Here is a 22,011-nt window from a genome sequence, read left to right as displayed (position 1 = left end):
TTTTACATCGGGTGCTGTTATGTGTACTGGAGGGCAGGTAGTATTTCAATCACAATCAAAAAGCAACCAGAAATCTCTTAATCTCTACTGTAGATTCTAGCATATTTGTGTTATTTCCCTGCAGTCCAATGCTTCGAAAACATGATTAAGCATATTGCAGCTAACATATTTGACTCAATATGAGTAACAAGTATGGAATGTCTGTCAGAGACGTGGACTTCTATTCAACCAACATCGATACTACTATCCAAAAGTGTTGAATAAAAGTGTTCCCTGATCCCATTTATCCCCTGGATGGAAAAGTTATTGTAAATTGATGACAATTGCAGCAGTACGTTATGAAATACATTAATTTACTAATTTTGGCTTTTGGTTGACTCCATAAAAATGCTGATAGGAAAATGCAATGCATGTTGGGTAATATTGACATAAAGAGTGTTCACATAGGGGACCTGTGCAATGTACAAACAAAGACAAATAAACACCCACACATAGCCTACTTACCAGTCAGCAGAAACACCACCCACACACACACACACACACACACACACACACACACACACACACACACACACACACACACACACACACACACACACACACACACACACACACACACACACACACACACACACACACACACACACACACAAGGCCTTTCTGAGATCCCTCTGATTAGACGGGAGAAAGAGCGAGAGCCTCAGAGGCTTTTTGGTCATAGTGCCACATCTACCGAATGACATCCAAACATGGTTTTGTCCATGCACAGTCAAGTAAATCACGTGACAATGATTACAACATGTTCTTCTCAAAACATGTATGGAGAACATTTGTCTTGGTAATGCCACGCACCAATGGGACAACAACAGTATAGGTTCTAATTCCTGTACTGTTGGTGTTGTAGGAAAGAAAAGATTGACTGAGTCGTATGTTCAGGTAGGTATTTATTTTGTAATAGAACAGCATAAATGACATAACAGGATTTGTAATAGTTTCACTCTGTCTCAGAACGTTTTGTCCATACTGAACATGACCCTGGATTTGGTGGGCAAAACACACATACCCTCTTTAATACGGTAAATTCCTACTTCACATTCCTACCTAATAGCGTCAGTTTGTTTCCCCGTTGACACATCCTCTCAGAATTCAAACCAGGCCATTTGAATATTGGTTCAAAGAACTTCCAATAGATGATTTCCAAGAACTTCAAAATAGCAGTGAATCAGAATAGCTTCTAAAAATCGTTGAACAAATTGATTGAGTTTGGTCCTCCCAGCACAGAGCCTTCTATTTCAAATCCTTTCGATGCCGCCACCAACTTCCATGGTTATTTAATTTATCATCCGATGCCTATGTGCAATTCATCATATACTGCTTGTTCGATTTCTAAATTAAATGTATATCATATAAATGTGGGTATCATTTATCACATTTAGAACAATTACAAGTGGTACCACGAATGGATATCAGGGAAAGTACAATAAAGAAATTGGCATGGTCTTTTAAATGCTATTTGAGGTGATTCGGCACCTTGGCCTGAGACCTGAAGACGTGTGTTATCTCCCTGAGGTATTGGCTTTTAGCTTAGAGGGCTTACACAGTCTTATGGCTTTCAGACCACCCAGGTTCAAACCCTGTCTTAGATCATGTAGTCGGGGCAGGGGTATCTAAAACCAGCACAAAATACATCTTACATGTAGACAAATACAACATTTATTCACTGGTTAAACCAACCAGATCCAATTATTCTCCATAGACAGTAGATAAAGTTTGTTCTAAGATGGTGCTAAATAGAAGAAGTCAAACCAATCTTCCAAGGTCCAACAACAGCGATTTGATCATAGACAATATTTTAGGCAAGAGGGCAAAAAACCGAAATTGATCGAACCAATAAAAAAAAGTTACAAGACAGAGGGCCTTTTTCCCCAGACACAGATTAGGCCTAAAGTTAGTCCTGGACTACATGTTTAATAGAGATTCTCCATGTGCGTTTTAGGACTTGGCTTAATCTGTGCCCGGCCAAATTCAAGGAAGTTCGAGCTTCCTTGAACTTTCCCAGGACACAGTATGTGTTTTAGTTGTCTCCCAGGCCTCCAAACTGTTTGACCTCTCCGACCTGCTGTCCGTCTCCCGCCGTGATCCTGTTGGTGGGGATGATCTTCATGGTAGTCTCCTTCAAGGAGTACCAGCGGCTGTGCCACGTGGCCCAGATGATGCCATTGTCGTAGCCTGACTCGCCGGCGTCCTTCTCCGTGTACTTCCCACCTAGGGATGGAAAGACGGAAGGAGAGAAGTGTCAATGAAACGTTTGTTACAAGTAAGAAAATCACAGTGTTGGGCCTACTCCTAAATGTGGCCTTCTTGGAAAGGTAACAGTAGAAATGTCAGAGAAACCCCAAAACTGACATTGGTATAGGTTGGTAGTGACTTGCATAAATGTATAACTGTAGTATGGTTCATGTTACTTGGAGAGTAGTATTCTTTCAAAGAAAAACAGAAAAACGCAAGAACGTGCACGTGTCTGTGTGTGAGAGTGCGCACGTGTCTGTGCACGTGTGTGTGTCCTTACCCGGGTAGTATTTCCCGTTGAGGTGGGCGGCGTGGCATCGGTTCATCCACCAACCGGAGCCGTCCTGCTTAGCACAGTTGCCCTGGAACTTGTCGTTGTCCTTGTCGCTGGTACTAAACTGCATGCCGTTGTGAGACGTGTAGAACTTGTCGCTGGGGTCATCGCCAAAGTCAAAGCCGTCAAACGCGTCACCCGCGTCGCCGCCGAAGTAGAACGCGTAGGTCAGACGGTACATGTCGACTTCCGGACCCACTTTGAACATGGCGTAGTCGGCATGCCTAAAGAAAGAAAAGAAATACATGATATATTTTTTTACGCGTGTGGTTTTATTGAATAAATAAGACAAGAAAAGCATGAGCGGCGCAGGTCAGAAAGGCATTTGAACCCTACTGTGGTGTGAGTACCGGGGTCCGCTGCACACAGCACTAGACCACACAGGCCACAAAGTATTCATTTAAAAGGCAGCATACTATCCTGACGGCTTGGGTCATGGCCTCCAAAAACCAGTGTCATGAAGTAGAATACGTTGTTTGCTTTGATTGTGGAGGTCAGTTCTTTCAGTTATGTAACTTGGCACCAGAAAATCTATTCCACAAACTAAAGTCCAGAGGTTTGAGATGTGTGGAGAAACATATTCTTTTTAAGTTAGACACCTCACCAAAGAAAAGGCTTACCGCTGCTTATTTCCACTATTCATCATATAAAATAGCACTAAATGGCACTAAATATTTCAGGACTAAATATATTAAAGGGGCAAATCCTAACTTCCACTTAAGTCAAATGTCAACTTAGTCTCTTATTGACATTAATGACTAAGTGAAAATTTGACTTGCTGAAATATTTCAGTAATTTAGTGGAGAGAATTGCGCGAGTAAATGTCTCATATAGGCAAGAGCAATGGTGCCAAGCCCCCAATAACTTTGAGGGGGAATTGATAATAGCAAAATCTGGTATTTATAGCATTTCTATAGTGTGAAACCTAGACACCACAGAATTGGATTGGTAAGCATCCCAGTGGGTCAAGATGGTTGCAATGATGTCATTATAACGGCCTTACAACGGGTTGCAGTGACATCATTGCAACCAGTTTTACCTGCTGGGATAAGACTTTGAGCTGTTCCCACTACATTTTGAACACCATTTTCTATTCAGGAGAGGGGGAATGTAGGCCCTAAGTGTGCACTAGTAGTAGCCTTAGTAGAGAACATAGTAGTGCGTACTTCTTGTTGCCCTGCCAGTCGGTGAGCTCGATCCTCAACACGTATGGGATGGAGGACTGGGTGGAGAGCAGGTGCATCTTCTCATTGCCCAGCCAGAACTCGGTGGTGTCATCTGGGCTCAGGTAGCCGAAGCCCTCCTTATACTGGATCCAGTCCTTGTTGAAGTCCACGCTGCCATCACGTCTCTGTGGAGATATATGTTGGACGGTGCTTATGGCAATAATACAATATGTGGTTCCAATCGGGTGTGGGTCAATACCATTTCACTTTAGTCAATCCGGGAACTGAAATCCCAATTTGAATGTTTACTATCTGAAATAACTGAAATGGAATTAACCCCCAACCCTGGTTCCAACGTCCAATGTCTCAGTGGGTTGGAGCCTGGTGGGGTTGGGGGTTTGAATCCTGCACGGGCCAACCATAATGAATATGCTACGTGTCACTTGCAAGGGAAGAACACACGTACCCGCTGCAGGACGGTAAAGCCGCGGCCGAAGCTGTCGATCTCGCAGTAGACCAGGAACTGCTCCTTAGCCTTCAGTGGCTTCACATAGAACAGACCGCTGCTTTTGGCACCCTTGTTGGCAATATCCTGGCAATCTAATACGGGGGAAAACGACATGCCATGACCATGTTGTTACGTGTTAATAACAAAGATTACTGATCCCATAAGGCAATGCGCTAGGCACAATGTTTTTTGTAGTGTTTTTAGCCTGTTCCTGGACTACATATGGAAATGAGCTCTGGCTCTATTACATTGCTGATTATTTTCTTATGATCTTGAGCATTGTTGATTTATTGTCCCTTGTCCCTGGTAATGATCCACTCTGTGGTATTTATTAACAGCCATTTTTGATCATTTCAATTAAATTAAAGCTACAGTATACCTATTTATGGAAGAATCCCTTATAAAATGCCAATAAATGACATAAAGTAATTCATTAAACTAATCTAAAGTACATCCATATAACTGGATTGATACCCCTCACTTAAAGAATATCACTTAGAAATGCCAACAAGTGATATAAACAAATGAATTCATTAACCATTGCTAAAGTGCATCCATATAACTGGATTGGGACAAATCGGCTCAGCCTCTATTGATTGATGCCATTGATTCGCTTCTGACTAAACAAGCAACAAGGACAAATGATGGGTACGTAGAGCGATTTCTCCAGGAGCAGGATTGAGCAACCTCTCTGATGAAATGGGGAACGACCTACAGAACGTTGTCGATGATACCTTTCCCTGTAATGGGTTTGATTTCCACGGTGTCCTTGCAGGGATCTTGGCATTTCTGATCCAGCTGAATGGACATCTGTTTGAGGTCTAACATCCTCTTCTTATTGGATTCCAGCATCCCCTGGAGTTGACTGAGCAGAAGGGTGGGGGGGGGACAGACGGGTTTCTCAGGTGTGTTTGTTTATCAATGTGTTTGAAGTACACAGCATTTGACACTTGTACCCTTACTTAGTCCGGGTATTTCCAATTTTAGCAGGTAATTCGTCCCCAGCAGGGAATGATTGTTTGTAATGATGTCATTGAATGGTTTCAACCAGCTTTAGCCGCTGAGAGACATACAAGCATTGGGGTCAATTCCAACTAATTCCCAATCAATTCCAGAAGTGAATTGCTCTACTAAGGAAAAGTTCTGAGTCCAATTGTAAGTGAATTGAGACCAAATTAGATTCTGATGTAAAAAAAAATTAAAATAAAAAAATGGTTTAAAAGAAGGACTTACTATATTTGCTCCTCCTGGGAGACGATGGTCTTCTCAAAGCGCAGGACATCATCCAGTATGCTCGCGGACCTTTTGTAGTGGACGTCTGCGGAACAATCACAATACCTGCTTCAGTTACAGTAACCTAAATGAGTGGCCAGAGTCTATACTTCTTTTAAAATTAGCCTAACACCTGGGTGTCAAACTGTAGAAAGTTCAGACCTCACGGATTCACTCTGTTTCAAAATGTTTTCTCCCTTCGAGACAAACCGTTTGTGAAGTGATATAAAATCAAATCCCGTAGCAATGAAAAGCGGAGTGTGTCACATTGATATATTCCTTTAAAGTTTCGACTTTTCTGCTACTGACTCCTCCACTTCTTAGCACCACATCTAATAGTGTTGATTTTTTTCTTCATTTCTGTGTTAGCCAGGTTAACACAGTCAAGTAACCAAAGGTACAGAAAAGTCAATTACCTCCACCAGACTTCTGATGTTGTGTTGCCGAATCCTTCATATAGGTGACTTTCTCCGTGGCCCCCGTGGTAAGGTTGGTTATTCTACCCAGGATGTCCTCCATTTCATCAAGGTCCTTGTCCACCGCCGGCTTGTACCTGTTGAGGTAGTCAGCCACGCCACATGTCGTCGGGCAGTACTTGCCCTACAACAGGCACAGAACATAGATGCTTTCATTTTAACACTGTGAGAGATGTGTCTGTGTCGCAAAGGACATGCTATTCCCTTTATAGTGCGCTACCTTTTGACCAGGGCACATTGATCTTTGGTCACAAGTAGAGCACTTTATATGGAATAGAGTGCCATTGGGGACACATATTTACAATATATTGCTATATTGTGACAGTGGGGGTGTGTGAGTATTGGAAAACGTCATTGGATTCAAAGAAACTAGAAAAGGTTTAATTACGTGTGTTCTTTGAAGAGGCACCAACTAAATTGGTTGTAATGTCCCAGAATTAACTACATATAATATTGCGTGAGAGGAATATAATTCAGCAACAAATCCATCTAAATAACAATGTCAATAAGTATTCGGCACAAAGAGGATGAAATAGTAAGACGGGGTAATTTCTTCCTGAACACACACTGCTTAACGAGTAAAGTACCTGGGCGCATCCATCTACAATCATACTTACAAATCCATCCCTTGGTGTGCAGTCTTCAGAATAGTCTCCCCTCGTTTGCTGTGGAACAGAAGCAAAACAGCACAGTCTGTAATCTTAGTAGATGCCACTGTATCTCTTGTTGCAGAACACTGTTTACGAGAACACGCTCAATTCAGACAGGTTCGCTGAAATGTGACACTTACTGCAGAGGAGAGGGAGAACAGCAAAAGAACGCCTGCAGCTGTGGACAAAAGGGAAGGAGCCATGTTACTAGCCTTTGGTACACCAGTTGTGGTGTTGTCCAGTTGGAGAATGAAGAGCCTCTGGCCCCTGATGGTATATTTATCCGATCAAGGTCCTCCTTTTTGTTGCAGATAAGGGGTCCGCGTGTAAACAGAACCGGGTCATCCAAGTCATGTCCTAGTAGATGACTCAACAACGTTGTGACTCAAATGTCCTACTACTTGTCATTTCCCAGATGTGACAGGGATTGATTAACAGATTTGATTAACAGGTTTGGTGTGGTTCCTTCCATGGCTTTGTGATCACAGGGAAAATCGTGGGCAGCAGGCTTGCGTGGTGAACTTTATTGGGGTCAAAACAACACTGGGTCAATCATGCCATATCATTACCTTGCAAATTCCAATCCAACCAGTATAAAACATATGACAAGATACTACATTAGATATTATATTAGTGTTTTCTAAATAAAAGGTCTATAATTTGTGTGCCCCCTTAAAGGTTATTTTAGGACTGCAATCACTCCTCAAGTTACAGTCCTCTACCCTTTGGCTGTTTTTGTGGCAAGAGTGATGCACTATATGCCCAAAAGTATGTGGACAACCCTTCAAATGAGTGGATTCAGCTATTTCAGCTACACCCGTTGCTGACAGCTGTATACAATCGAACACACAGCCATGCAATCTCCATAGACAAACAGTGGCAGTAGAATGGCCTTACTGAAGAGCTCAGTGACTTTCAACGTGGCACCGTCATAGGATGCCATCTTTCCAACAAGTCAGTTCATAACATTTCTGCCATGCTAGAGCTGCCCCAGTCAACTGTAAGCACTGTTATTGTGAAGTGGAAACGTCTAAGAGCAACAACTTGAAGTGGTAGGGCACAAAAGCTCACAGAACGGGACCGCCGAGTGCTGTAGCGCGTAGTGAGTAAAAATAATCTGTCCTCGGATGTAACACTCACTGCCGATTTCCAAACTGCCTCTGGAAGCAATGTCTGCACAATAACTGTTCGTCAGGAGCTTCATGGGATGGGTTTCCATGGCCGAGAAGCTGCACACAAGCCTAAGATCACTATGCGCAATGCTAGGGATTGGCTGGAGCGGTGTAAAGCTCGCCGCCATTGGACTCTGGAGCAGTGGAAACGCTTTCTCCGGAGTGATGAATCACGCTTCACCATCTGGCAGTCCAATGGACGAATCGGGGTTTGGCAGATGCCAGGAGAACGCTACCTGCCCCAATGCATAGTGCCAACTGTAAAGTTTGGTGGAGGAGGAATAATGGTCTGGGGTTGTTTTTCATGGTTCAGGCCCATTAGTTCCAGTGAAGGGAAATCTTAATGCTACAGCATACAATGACATTCTAGATGATTCTGTGTTTCCAACTGCATGACAATGCCCCCAGGTGAGGTCCATACAGAAATGGTTTGTCGAGATCGGTGTGGAAGAACTTGACTGCCCTTAGATGTTGGAATTAGATGTTCGACGAACAGGCGTCCACATAGTTTTGGTCATGTAGTGTATAAGCTTTGTTTGTAAACAATGTGATTGTAAACAACGGCTGTTTAATCTTAAAACATGGTTAAAACTATCATGTGGACATCTCCATAGCTCTGTCTATGAATTTGAAAGTGCCAACATTTCTTCATGCCCATCACTCAGCTGTTTACTGAAACAGTGACGGCTTTGTTATTGTTTAAAGTGCAGATTGACCCTTTAACCCCAAATCCTACCATTGAACATTAGGAGAGTAAAAAAAGACCTAGCCCCGGATCAGCAGTTAGGAACAACTTGATCCATCCTCCCCCAATACCAACACAACTTGTGGGCACAAAGCCACTGTACTGTAGGCAGCCTCAAGCTAATGATTACCACTAATGCAATATTTATTTTCCAAACATTGGAAGTAGTGCCCGACTGTTCCTCTCTTCAAACCTTCCAATAAGATGTGAAAATGAAACAGAAAAAACAGCAACTTCATTTGAAGAGAGTTCCACTTATAGTAGTTTCACAAGTACTAGTAAGACAAACTCTGTAACTTCGTTTGTTTACAACTGTTTCCTAACAATGGTCGTTGTGAAAGTGGTGTACATTTCAGATGAGCTCATTTGCAACAGGCTGAAGTTGTTCTCTAGCATTATGGAGACTCATTTGTGTTAATATTAGTAACCAAGTAGATTCTGATAGGCAATGCTGAGGCAGACAGTTGGAGCAATGTTGCTGATGCTATTCTGTTTCTTGCTGATGATTGTAGGAGACATTGGTATGGATCAATACTCTGGCATACCATAGGAGAATCTCAATTGCATACTTTTTGAGACTTCTGGCTTTCTGATCCAATGGGTTTTGAAAAAGAGCTGAGGAGAGTCGAAGTAGGAATTGCTATTAACCACAGATCAGATTATCCTTGATCCCCCTAATGGAAGGGGTCACTTCCCCCAATACTAATTTTAACAAATAGGGGGATGAAAAGCATCTGTAATGATGAATAATAACCAGAGGTGTAAAGTAACTAATTACAAAAACTCTCATTACTGTAATTGAGTAGCTTTTCGGAGTACTTGTACATTTTTTTTTGTATTTTTCAAAGTCAGTAATTTTATTTCTACTTGTGTACATATGAATTAAAGTAAAAGTACTACTTAAGTAGGATATTTCAGTACTCTTTCCACCCCTGGTGAGGGAGGGAGGGAGGGACTGTTAATGAGTGAGTGAATGTCAGCCGGTCACATGGACACGTAACAAGTAACAGAGAGATGAATGAGGGATTGAATGGGGAACATTTTAATTGCTTTGAATGTTTAATTTATTTTCAAATGTAATAGTATATTGGACAAATCCTTCATCTTTTACATACAGATGCCACAATGGCCTATTTACTATTTATTGCCTTACCCCTCTTATCCTACCTCATTTGCACATGCTGTATATAGATTTTTCTACTGTGTTATTGATTGTATGTTTGTTTACTCCATGTGTAACTCTGTGTTGTTGTATGTGTCGTATTGCTTTGCTTTATCTTGGCCAGGTCGCAGTTGCAAATGAGAACTTGTTCTCAACTAGCCTACCTGGTTAAATAAAGGTGAAATAAAATAAATAAAAAGATGTGCCTGGTTGCGACTCATAAAATAAATTAAATTAGTTCCTGCTGTACATTGATTTACTCTCTTCCTTTTTCAATTTAATGCATGGAAAATATAATTTGTAACAATGTTCAGGTAACCTTAGCGAAATTAGCTAATTATCAAGGTCAATGTTTTTATTTAAAAAGTAACTCAAATACTTTTACACTGAGTACTTTTTAAATGAGCTACTTTGTACATGTACTCGAGCAACTTTTTTATAGCAGTGATTTTACTTCTACTTGAGTAAAATGTCATTAAAGTAACAGTACCCCTACTTGAGTAGGATATTTCAGTACTCTTTCCACCCCTGGTAATGAGCCTCTGTCAGTAGTAGGGCGGGCAAATGTGTCCTATTCATGGCTGCATTTCCTAGGATAACCACCAGAGGGAGATGAGCTACCATGATCTGAGGAACACTGGAGAGGCCATAAACAATTCAGCTGTTGGATGAAGTTGCCTCTAGATGCTGATCTGGGGTCTGTTTAGCATTTTCCATACTAATGGTAGGATTGGGGGAGAGAGAGCTGATCCTAGATCTGTACAGAGGGGAAACTTCACCCAGGAGCTAAATTTAAGACAACGGTGTCCATATTATAACAGCCTCAGTTTGGATCTCAGCTTCTTACAGACAGTTACAAAAAGAGTGAACATTCCTACAACCCTTCTTTCTACAGACATAGAAAAATAGGAAACATTACCACAAACATTCGTCTTACCGACACTGAAAAATAGGAAACGTTTTCACAACTATTCTCAGAAAATAGGAAATGTTCCCACAACCATTCTATTTACAGACAGCGAAATAGAGGAAACGTTCCCACAACCATTCTATTTACAGACAGCGAAAAAGAGGAAACGTTCCCACAACCATTCTATTTACAGACAGCGAAAAAGAGGAAACGTTCCCACAACCATTCTATTTACAGACAGCGAAAAAGAGGAAACGTTCCCACAACCATTCTTTTTACAGACAGCAAAAAAGAGGAAACGTTCCCACAACCATTCTTTTTACAGACAGCGAAAAAGAGGAAACGTTCCCACAACCATTCTTTTTACAGACAGCGAAAAAGAGGAAACGTTCCCACAACCATTAAAAAGGCCTGTGATTCACAGCATGACAGAGACATCTCTTTAACCCGTCAATCTATCTGAATGAGCGTTGTTAAGCCTATGAAGTGAATCAAACCGAATGAACAGACACACAAATACTGTTTATGGTGCTTCTGAAAAGACCTTTGTGTTCCGTTGAGAAAGAACAAGGCGGGTAAAGACGACACGGTCGGCGGTGATGCAATGTCAACACAATAGTCCACGTCAGTTTCTCACTGCCATCAAATGACTGTTTTACGAGAAGGGCCTTGAATTATAGTTTCAGTAACATGTGGGCATTTAATTGTTAGTTTGGCTTCTGCCTGTTGGGAAAACACATTTCCATGTGTTGATGTTGCGCAAAAACAAAGCAGCTTTTTGTTGTTGAAGAGCTTAAAACGTTTTTATTTTGTATTCTTGAGACACTCTCACACCAACAATTAGGCTATTGGGACTCTGTGATTTGAATTGGAGCCTAGCAGAGCACGTAGGGGGTAAATAGAGTAGAGAAAAGTACGAATGGAGGCTACTTCCAATGCTGTACCCCCCCCCCAAAAGAAGAAAAAACTGACCTGCCTACGTACATCGCATGCAAATGTCCCCACTCGAAAGGGACACAGGGACAATGCAGTATGTTCAAGAGTGCCTTGTTTGACGTCAGTGAATTGTAGCAAAGGCATGCCTACTGGTAAGAGAGCGAAACGATTAGAGGTTTCTTTCATTTCACAGTTAAGGTGACCTACAGTCAGGTCCAAAATTATTGGCACCCTTGATAAAGATGAGCAAAAAAGACTGTCAAATAAATAATAAACATACTGAGCTATATTTGTGTGCTCAACATTTTTGGAAAATTATATTATTTTATACAAAGTTATAAGTAATGTATTTATTTTTATTTTTTATGATAAGAGTTCAAAATGATTGGCACCACTGTTTTCAATACTGTTCAATACTTCACCTTGAGAGGATAAAGACACTGAGCATTTTTTCTAAAATAGTTAATTGACCACAAAATCAACATTTTGCAAAGGCCATCTCAGTCTCCGGACTTGGAAACCTGTGGTTTGAATTGAAGAGGGCAGCCCATTAGCACAAATGAAGGGTATCAAGGATCTGGAAAGATATTGTACGGAGGACCTGTAGCAGTCACGTCTGTAGCCATGAGGTGCTTTGAAAGGCTGGCCATGGCTCACATCAACACCATTATCCCAGAAACCCTAGACCCACTCCAATTTGCATACCGCCCCAACAGATCCACAGATGATGCAATCTCTATTGCATTCAACACTGCCCTTTCCCACCTGGACAAAAGGAACACCTATGTGAGAATGCTATTCATTGACTACAGCTCAGTGTTCAACATCATAGTGCCCTCAAAGCTCATCACTAAGCTAAGGACCCTGGGACTAAACACCTCCCTCTGCAACTGGATCCTGGACTTCCTGACGGGCCGCCCCCCAGGTGGTAGGGTAGGTAACAACACATCCACCACGCTGATCCTCAACACGGGGGCCCCTCAGGGGTGTGTGCTCAGTCCGCTCCTGTACTCCCTGTTCACTCATGACTGCATGGCCAGGCAAGACTCCAACACCATCATCAAGTTCGCAGATGAGATAACAGTGGTAGGCCTGATCACCGACAACGATGAGACAGCCTATAGGGAGGAGGTCAGAGATCTGGATGTGTAGTGCCAGGACAACAACCTCTCCCTCAACGTGATCAAGACAAAGGAGATGATTGTGGACTACAGGAAAAGGAAGACATAGCACACCCCTGCTCAGCTCCAATCTCAAGGCACTACAGAGGGTATTGCGTACGGCCCAGTACATCACTGGGGCCAAGCTTCCTCACATCCAGGACCTCTATACCAGGCGGCGTCAGAGGAAGGCCCTAAAAATTGTCACCCTAGTCATAGACCGTTCTCTCTGCTACCGCAAAGCAAGCGCTACCGGAGCGCCAAGTCTAGGTCCAAAAGACCTCTTAACAGCTTCTACCCCCAAGCCATAAGACTCCTAATCAAAGGGCTAGCCAGTCTATTTGCATTGCCCCTTCTTTTACACTGCTGCTACTCTCTGTTTATTATCTACGCATAGTCACTTTAACTCAACCTACATGTATATATTACCTCAATTACCTCGACTAACCAGTGCCCCCACACATTGACTCTGTACCTGTACTCCCTGTATATAGCCTCGCTCTTGCTATTTTACTGTTGCTCTTTAATTATTTGTTACTTTTATTTCTCTATTTCTTACTTATCTATTTTTTACTTAACACTTCTTTTTCTTAAAACTGCATTTTTGGATAAGGGCTTGTAAGTTAGCGTTTCACTGTAAGGTCTACACCTGTTTTATTCGGCCCATGTGACAAATACAATAAGATTTGACTGGTTTAAGATCCCCTAAATCATTTGAGAAAAAGGATCAGTGCTGTTATCCTCGGAAGGTGAGGTCTCGCAAGCTATTGAAAACAGTGGTGCCAAATTATTTTGACCCCAATCTTTTTTGAGAGAGAAAAATATGACTCGTTCAAACAAAGTCAATTCTTCTGAGCAATTGTATTAGTTTAAAGGTGAAATCCGTAATGGTGAAACAGCCACGTCTGTTTGCAATATTACCACAACAAAGAAGCTGCTGCAAACAAAGAACGCTGTTTTTTTTAGCATACAGTAATACTTTTGACCATACGGTGCGACATCTCCACAGCTCGGCAACAAAAACAACAACAATGGTGGTAGTGCGGCCGTGGCGCTGTTTACTCCTACTGCGTATTCCATCTTTAAATCATGTAATCATACAGTAGCAGTCAAAAGTCTAGGCACACTAATAGACACATGCTAAAACTTACACACTTTTGATAGACTACTCAATCAAGAGTTTTTCTTATTTTTTTTTTACTATTTTCTACATTGTAGAATAATAGTGAAGACATCAAAACTATGAAATAACACATATGGAATCATGTAGTAACCAATAAATTGTTAAACAAATAATAACACACGTAGTAACCCCAAAAAGTGATAAACTAATCAAAATATATTAAACATTTTAGATTCTTCAAAGTAGCCACCCTTTGCCTTGGTGACAGCTTTGCACACTCTTGGCATTTTCTCAACCAGCTTCACCTGGAAGGCTTGAAGGAGTTCCCACATTTGCTGAGCACTTGTTGGCTGCTTTTTATTCACTCTGTGATCCAACTCATTCCAAACCATTTCAATTAGATTGAGGTCGGGTGATTGTGGAGGCCAGGTCATCTGATGCAGCACTCAATCACTCTCCTTTTTGGTCAAATAGCCCTTACACAGCCTGGAGGTGTGTTTGGTTGATTGTCCTGTTGAATTTTTTTTTGTCCCACTAAGTGCAAACCAGATGGGATGGCATATCGCTGCAGAATGATGTAATAACAATGCTGGTTAAGTGTGCTTTGAATTCTAAATAAATCACCAACTCTGTCACCAGCAAAGCACCCCCACACCATCACACCTCCTCCTCCATGCTTCACGGTGGGAACCACACATGCAGAGATTATCCATTCACCAACTCTGCGTCTCACAAAGACACGGCGGTTGGAACCATAAATCTCACATTTGGACTCGTCAGACCAAAGGACAGATTTCTCCTGGTCTAATGTCCATTGCTCGTGTTTCTTGGCCCAAGCAAGTCTCTTCTTATTATTGGTGTACTTTAGTAGCAATTTGACCATGAAGGTGTGATTCACCCAGTCTCCTCTGAACAGTTGATGTTGAGATATGTCTGTTACTTGAACTCTGTGAAGCATTTATTTGGGCTGCAATCTGAGGTGCAGTTAACTCTAATGAACTTATCTTCTGCAGCAGAGGTAACTCTGGGTCTTCCTTTCTTGTGGCGGTCCTCATGAGAGCCAGTTTCATCATCATTTCAAAGTTCTTGAAATTTTCCCGGATTGACTAACCTTCATGTCTTAAAGCAATGATGGACTGTCATTTCTCTTTGCTTATTTGAGCTGTTTTTGCCATAATATGGACTTGGTATTTTACCAAATAGGGCTATCTTCTGTATACCACTCCTACCTTGTCACAACACAACTGATTGGCTCAAACGCATTAAAGAAATTCCACAAATTAACTTTTAACAAGGCACACCTGTTAATCGAAATGCATTCCAGGTTACTACCTCAAGCTGGTTGAGAGGATGCCAAGAGTGTGCAAAGCTGTCATCAAGGCAAAGGGTGGCTACTTTGAAGAATCTCAAATATAAAATATATTTTGATTAGTTTATCACTTTTTGGGTTACTACGTGTGTTATATTTCATAGTTTTTATGTTTTCACTATTATTCTACAATGTAGAAAATAGTCAAAAAATAAAGAAAAAACTCTTGAATGAGTAGGTGTGTCCAAACTTTTGACTGGTACTGTAGCTGGGGCGGCAGGGTAGCCTAGTGGTTAGAGCGTTGGACTAGTAACTGGAAGGTTGCGAGTTCAAACCCCCGAGCTGACAAGGTACACATCTGTCGTTCTGCCCCTGAGCAGGCAGTTAACCCACTGTTCCTAGGCCGTCATTGAAAATAAGAATTTGTTCTTAACTGACTTGCCTGGTTAAATAAAGGTAAAAAAATAAAAAGCTCATATTATTTATTTTGTATAGTCTTGTTTGATCATCTTTAAAAAGAGCACTGGAGAATGACTGCTTCCTCTCATTGAAGCCACGGGGTTCAAGGCCGACCTCTGTACTGCAGGCACTGATAGACAAAAACAGGATCCCCATTATAGTGAATGGGAAAAATTCTTCATATAAATATACACCATTTTCAAAGACAATCATGGTACTAACATTTGTTTCCAATACACCAGATGTATGTCCTTGAACCAATTATTTGGAAATAATTTTTGGGGAAATCATAATAAGTTGATCATTTCTCATCTCAGCCTGCAGCACAAACTGTTCCCGACCGGAGACGCCATCTTAACCGACTTCATTTGGCTTCAATGCGCTATTGAGTCTTCACATAGGTATGAGTGGTGTCACGTGATAGATGGCTTTGTCTATTCATAAATACATTCACTGATCAAGCGTGACAATAATTTGGGACTTGACTGTATTTCAATGTATAGGCCTTTACACATTGATTCAACATGAATTCCTATTGAAAAGAGAAAGACTTGTGTGTTGTGGAAAATTGGTAAAGTATTTAGCCCTCTGGATATATTGCAATTCACTATTTATATTCCGGAATATCCATGCATCTCCTGCCCTGTCGAAAAGAATAAACATCACTGTAGCCAGTTCTTGACCTAAAATTGCTTTGAACCTCCTGAGAAAGTTTTTCAGACATACTGACACACCAAGTTTTCCCATGAGTCAGGATGTGAAAGCTATGACACATTTGTCCAAAATCAATCACCGGTCTGTAATCAATTACTTTAACCACCGTTGTGAAAACAACCATTCAAAAAATGTTGTGACAGTCCTTTTCATTGTGGTCCTCCTGGGAAGAGAGTTGTTCTGAGCTACACTCATTGTTAGCCCTGAAGCTAACACTGAAGCTACACACAGTGTGTGTACTGTGTAGCCCCAACGCTACACACATTGTTAGCCCTGAAGCTAACACTGAAGCTACACACAGTGTGTGTACTGTGTAGCCCCAACGCTACACACATTGTTAGCCCTGAAGCTAACACTGAAGCTACACACAGTGTGTGTACTGTGTAGCCCCAACGCTACACACATTGTTAGCCCTGAAGCTAACACTGAAGCTACACACAGTGTGTGTACTGTGTAGCCCCAACGCTACACACATTTTTAGCACAAAGCCTATGAACAAAAACAAAGGCTTCCAATAGGCAATTTGCTGCTAATTGGCTGCGGTATCTGGTATGTATTCTTAAAGAACTTTTGAAGGATGGAACCAGATGGCCATTTGTTTCTGGCATCGAGACCATAAACAACACATCAGTGTCCTCATATGTCCCAAGACTTGAAGAGGAATACTTGGTTCATTTGAGGCCACGGAAGAGACAATATTTCCTGTTTGTTTCTTAAAGGCCTACTACTGAATATGAACCATCAGGGCGTTCTAGGTCTTTGTTATTTCAGTCGCCTGACACAGATTATCAGCCCTGACCCTAGCCTAAACGGCCTGGTTATGATCTCCAGAAGTATCTCATTTAGCAGACACGTTTATCTAAAGTGACTTAAAGTAAGTGCCTCCATACATTTTTCACATGGGTGGCCCAAGCAGGAATTGAACCCACGACCCTGGCGTTCGCAAAAGATCCGCAGGGGGGGGTTTCCCTGTCACCGTTCGCTATAGTGGTGTGCTGCCTGCGAGGTCATCGGAGATTCGTGTTCATGTGAAGGACTTGGTATCATGAAATGCAGTGTCAAGACCCTTGCCTCGGTAGGCTTTCGATCTGGGAGACCAGGAGTTCGAGACCCACAAGGGACATTCCCATGTCGCTGTTTGTTACAATATGATACAGCAATGTACTGAGATTCCCAACTAGACTTCAATAAAGATGACTAGGAATGCAATGTCAATGTTGTAGCTCTCACGTGCTTTTATTTGACCATGGGCAAAAGGGTCGTGGTGGAAAAAAAATCCAGAATGAGAGTTTGATTGAATTGAACTCGGTGTTCTGATACGTTGGACACCCCTCTACGCTGTTTTCCAGGGGATTTCAAGCATTCAGGGGGTTGAGAAATCAGAGGAATCGGGATCTCTGACTGGGCAGTAGTTCTGCTCTGAGCACTGCCATCTGAATGCAATCAAAGGTTTAAACGAAGACAAACTGTGCCATTGCAACCAAAACACTCATTTCAGTTTTGTTACTGAGGGGAGAAACTGTCACATCTCGGGTTTGTCTCAGACAGTAATGGGTCGCTTATAGCATTTCCACAATGGAATGTATTCAAAGGTTTAAATGAGGACAAACTGCGCCAGTGCAGTCAAAACACCTCAAACTAATTTCAGATTTGTCTCTGTCTCAGACAGTAATAGGTTGCTTGGAGCGTATCTACGTGGTTCTGTTGGGTTTTGTGTGGTTGCGTGTTCCACCACATAACCCTATACTTGGAATACTTTTTGGGAGTATCTTTTTGTGCTTCATTTAGACCGATTAGAAGAAGAGGGGGAGATAGAGTAGGTAGGGTGGACATGGTAATCGAACCACCAGTGTCAGGGGTCGACCTGCACCGAATGTACAAAATATTAGGAACACCTGCTCTTTCCATGACATAGACTGACCAGGTGAATGCAGGTGAAAGCTATGATCCCTCATTGATGTCACTTGTTAAGTCCACTTCAATTAGTGTAGATGGAGCGTAGGAGACAGGTTAAATAATTATTTTTAAGCCTTGAGGCAGTTGAGACATGGATTACGTATGTGTGTCTTTCAGAGGGTGAATGGGTTTGACAAAAGATTTAAAAAGTTTCAAAGTGCCTTTGAACCGGGTATGATAGTAGGTGCCCGGTGCACCGGTTTGTGTCAAGAACTGCAACGCTGCTGGCTTTTTCATGCTCAATAGTCTCCCGTGTGTATCAAGAATGGTCCACTACCCAAAGGACATCCAGCCAACTTGACACAACTGTGGGAAGCATTGGAGTCAACATTTGCCGAGTGACTTGCCTGGTTAAGTAAAGGTTAAATAAAAGAAATACATTGTGGAATGTTTTGGACACCTTGTAGAGTCCATGCCTCAACGAATTCAAATCAAATCAAATTTTATTTGTCACATACACATGGTTAGCAGATGTTAATGCGAGTGTAGCGAAATGCTTGTGCTTCTAGTTCCGACAATGCAGTAATAACGAGCAAGTAATCTAACTAACAATTCCAAAAAAAACTACTGTCATACACAGTGTAAGGGGATAAAGAATATGTACATAAGGATATATGAATGAGTGATGGTACAGAGCAGCATAGGCAAGATACAGTAGATGATATCGAGTACAGTATATACATATGAGATAAGTATGTAAACCAAGTGGCATAGTTAAAGTGGCTAGTGATACATGTATTACATAAGGATGCAGTCGATGATATAGAGTACAGTATCAACGTATGCATATGAGATGAACAATGTAGGGTAAGTAACATTATATAAGGTAGCATTGTTTAAAGTGGCTAGTGATATATTTACATCATTTCCCATCAATTCCCATGATTAAAGTGGCTGGAGTAGAGTCAGTGTCATTGACAGTGTGTTGGCAGTAGCCACTCAATGTTAGTGGTGGCTGTTTAACAGTCTGATGGCCTTGAGATAGAAGCTGTTTTTCAGTCTCTCGGTCCCAGCTTTGATGCACCTGTACTGACCTCGCCTTCTGGATGGCAGCGGGGTGAACAGGCAGTGGCTCGGGTGGTTGATGTCCTTGATGATCTTTATGGCCTTCCTGTAGCATCGGGTGGTGTAGGTGTCCTGGAGGGCAGGTAGTTTGCCCCCGGTGATGCGTTGTGCAGACCTCACTACCCTCTGGAGAGCCTTACGGTTGAGGGCGGTGCAGTTGCCATACCAGGCGGTGATACAGCCCGCCAGGATGCTCTCGATTGTGCATCTGTAGAAGTTTGTGAGTGCTTTTGGTGACAAGCCGAATTTCTTCAGCCTCCTGAGGTTGAAGAGGCGCTGCTGCGCCTTCCTCACGATGCTGTCTGTGTGAGTGGACCAATTCAGTTTGTCTGTGATGTGTATGCCGAGGAACTTAAAACTTGCTACCCTCTCCACTACTGTTCCATCGATGTGGATGGGGGGTGTTCCCTCTGCTGTTTCCTGAAGTCCACAATCATCTCCTTAGTTTTGTTGACGTTGAGTGTGAGGTTATTTTCCTGACACCACACTCCGAGGGCCCTCACCTCCTCCCTGTAGGCCGTCTCGTCGTTGTTGGTAATCAAGCCTACCACTGTTGTGTCGTCCGCAAACTTGATGATTGAGTTGGAGGCGTGCATGGCCACGCAGTCATGGGTGAACAGGGAGTACAGGAGAGGGCTCAGAACGCACCCTTGTGGGGCCCCAGTGTTGAGGATCAGCGGGGAGGAGATGTTGTTGCCTACCCCCTACCCTCACCACCTTGAGGCTGTTCTGAGGGCAAAAGAGGGTGGCAACTGAACATTAAGAAGGTCTTAGAACGGCACAGTTTTGATTTGTGAAGTTCAAATAGATTATAGTCTTCCACATTGTCAATGTCAAATATCACAATATCCGATTGAGTTATATAATCGGCCGAGTCGGCACCAACCCTTGTCTGTTACCACTAAAACACAGACATATACATAACTCAATCATATACATATACATAAAACACCACATATTTAAAATGCTGTTCCTGTGAGAGATCTGGGTGACCACTTTCTCAGAACTGCTTTTGCCCAATAGGGGCCCATTATATTCAACATACAGCATGCTGGGAGGTCAGTCGGTGGGTCGGTAAGCCCGGCTGTGCTCCTCTAATTCGTCCCACTTCCACCTATAATACATGGCATTCTCAATGGTATTCCTCTCTAGAAAATGCACTCACTGTTCTCTCAAGAACTTTGGCTATACTGGGGTAGCACTTGCCTGTGCTCTTGTACCCATTACAAAACTAGGGCATTATAATATTTATAGTCTAAAGAGAGCATTGCAATTGTTTTTATTTGTACAAATAGGCCTATACATATTCACCCAGGCAGTGCTCCAGCATTTTCTGATTTCCCACCAGGGTCTCTATTTGACGGATCAATATGTAATATGCTGTAAATGAACGGTAACTGACTCTTCACACCACCATAAACACAATGCTAGTTGTATCTTATTTACTGGTAGCCAGGCTACATCTCTGGCAAGGGTGTCCTAGATCTTCTTTCAGTTCTGTTTCGCTTTCCACACCAAAGCAAACAGTTGGCGGAGTCATAACGATACCTAGTGGGATATAAAGTTACATCTGTAGCCCCCGTTGTTGACATAGGTGATAAATCACACCTTGGCTACCTCTCGATGACCCACTCTTACTATGGGAAACAACATGTGAAACCCAGGCACCCAGACAGATAAGGCCTGGCTGACCTGGGAGTCAACTGTCGGGCCCCCAAACCTAAACAACAGTAAACTCTCCCTGAACTCCCGTTGAACTGGCCTCTTCCTCCTCCTTGAAACTGGAGAGACGCCAGATGGAAAGTGTTTCCTAGTGCTCTCGTGCTCTCTCAAGTGCCAGGAAAAATACTTATTTTCTAGGCTTGGGACCAACTGATTAGATAGGGCTTGGATGCTCTGTCATGTGTTGGTGTGACTGTTGAAGGGAATTTGTGTTGGAGAGTTTTCAGTCACGTATGCATTAACATGAGAAAACAGAACACCTCATCTAGTTCATTAGTTAGTTACACTGAGGTAACTGTATGGATATTTGAACCTGCAATCTGCCCTTTTCCAGTCCTGTATTTAGTCTGCTGCACCCACTGATGTGTATAAACCATGGATGACTGTCAGGGGCGCTGTATTGAAGACACCACGCAGCCATTTTGGCGGTACGCCTCCATTGCATATTTTTTTGGGGGGGTGCGCTATAATTTTCTTAAATCCTGCTCCTTCTGGGGGTACCAATATGGCGGCCGACGGCATCAAAGCTTCTCATTGGCCATTACATAGGCTTCACCACAAAGAGATAGCTGTGTTCCATTTTTCATTAATATACAGTACAGTTAGCTGTTCAGCCAGTTAGTCTAAGAATTTTAAGTCTCAGTATGGGGGGGGGGGGCTTGAACTTCAGTCAAATATTAATTTAGTCTCCCAATGACATCAATTCACGACCAAGTGGAAAATCTGCTTAAAGATGGAATCCGCTGGAGGGGGAAAGAGCGCCACTGGGGATTTGCAGTATCTTCTTTGTTGTTGTATCACAAACAGACCTGGCAGTTTTATCATGAAGGATTCCAGCTTTAAGTGGAAGTTAAGGTTCACCCCTATTTGCCTTTGCAACCCT

At 42.4% G+C, this 22,011-nt stretch overlaps 2 protein-coding genes across 4 annotated transcripts in view; one reads left to right on the top strand and one right to left on the bottom strand.

The window, feature by feature from the left end:
* LOC112231812 (lecithin retinol acyltransferase) overlaps positions 1-22,011 on the top strand; it is a 61,406-nt gene that overhangs the window by 31,940 nt on the left and 7,455 nt on the right. The gene's annotated exons all lie outside the window — the stretch shown is intronic.
* fgg (fibrinogen gamma chain) lies at positions 932-6,973 on the bottom strand. 2 transcript variants are annotated; one of them, XM_024398604.2, is made up of 9 exons: positions 6,836-6,973; positions 6,663-6,710; positions 5,986-6,169; positions 5,531-5,615; positions 5,032-5,162; positions 4,256-4,389; positions 3,790-3,974; positions 2,570-2,847; positions 932-2,265 (listed from the first exon to the last, which is right to left on the bottom strand). In XM_024398604.2, exons 1-9 carry the CDS (start codon positions 6,896-6,898, stop codon positions 2,075-2,077), a joined length of 1,299 nt encoding a protein of 432 aa, XP_024254372.1. In that variant the 5' UTR covers positions 6,899-6,973; the 3' UTR covers positions 932-2,074. The 2 variants fall into 2 exon arrangements, with proteins under 2 accessions (XP_024254372.1, XP_024254373.1); XM_024398605.2 differs by lacking the exons at positions 6,663-6,710; positions 6,836-6,973 and adding an exon at positions 6,527-6,530.

This window comes from Oncorhynchus tshawytscha, linkage group LG34, assembly GCF_018296145.1.
Source record: "Oncorhynchus tshawytscha isolate Ot180627B linkage group LG34, Otsh_v2.0, whole genome shotgun sequence".
Lineage (NCBI taxonomy): Eukaryota > Metazoa > Chordata > Actinopteri > Salmoniformes > Salmonidae > Oncorhynchus > Oncorhynchus tshawytscha.
Note: the sequence above shows the minus strand (reverse complement) of the source record. Positions and strands in the feature narration are given on the sequence as shown.

Bases quoted from the DNA above. Each gene is read 5' to 3' on its own strand.
- fgg (XM_024398604.2), bottom strand. From the start codon at position 6,898: ATGGCTCCTTCCCTTTTGTCCACAGCTGCAGGCGTTCTTTTGCTGTTC. The intron at 4,390-5,031 runs GTATCATCGACA...CCCCCGTATTAG, and splicing joins CAAACCCATTACAGGGAAAG to ATTGCCAGGATATTGCCAAC. The intron at 2,266-2,569 runs GTAAGGACACAC...TTCCATCCCTAG, and splicing joins CAACGGGAAATACTACCCGG to GTGGGAAGTACACGGAGAAG.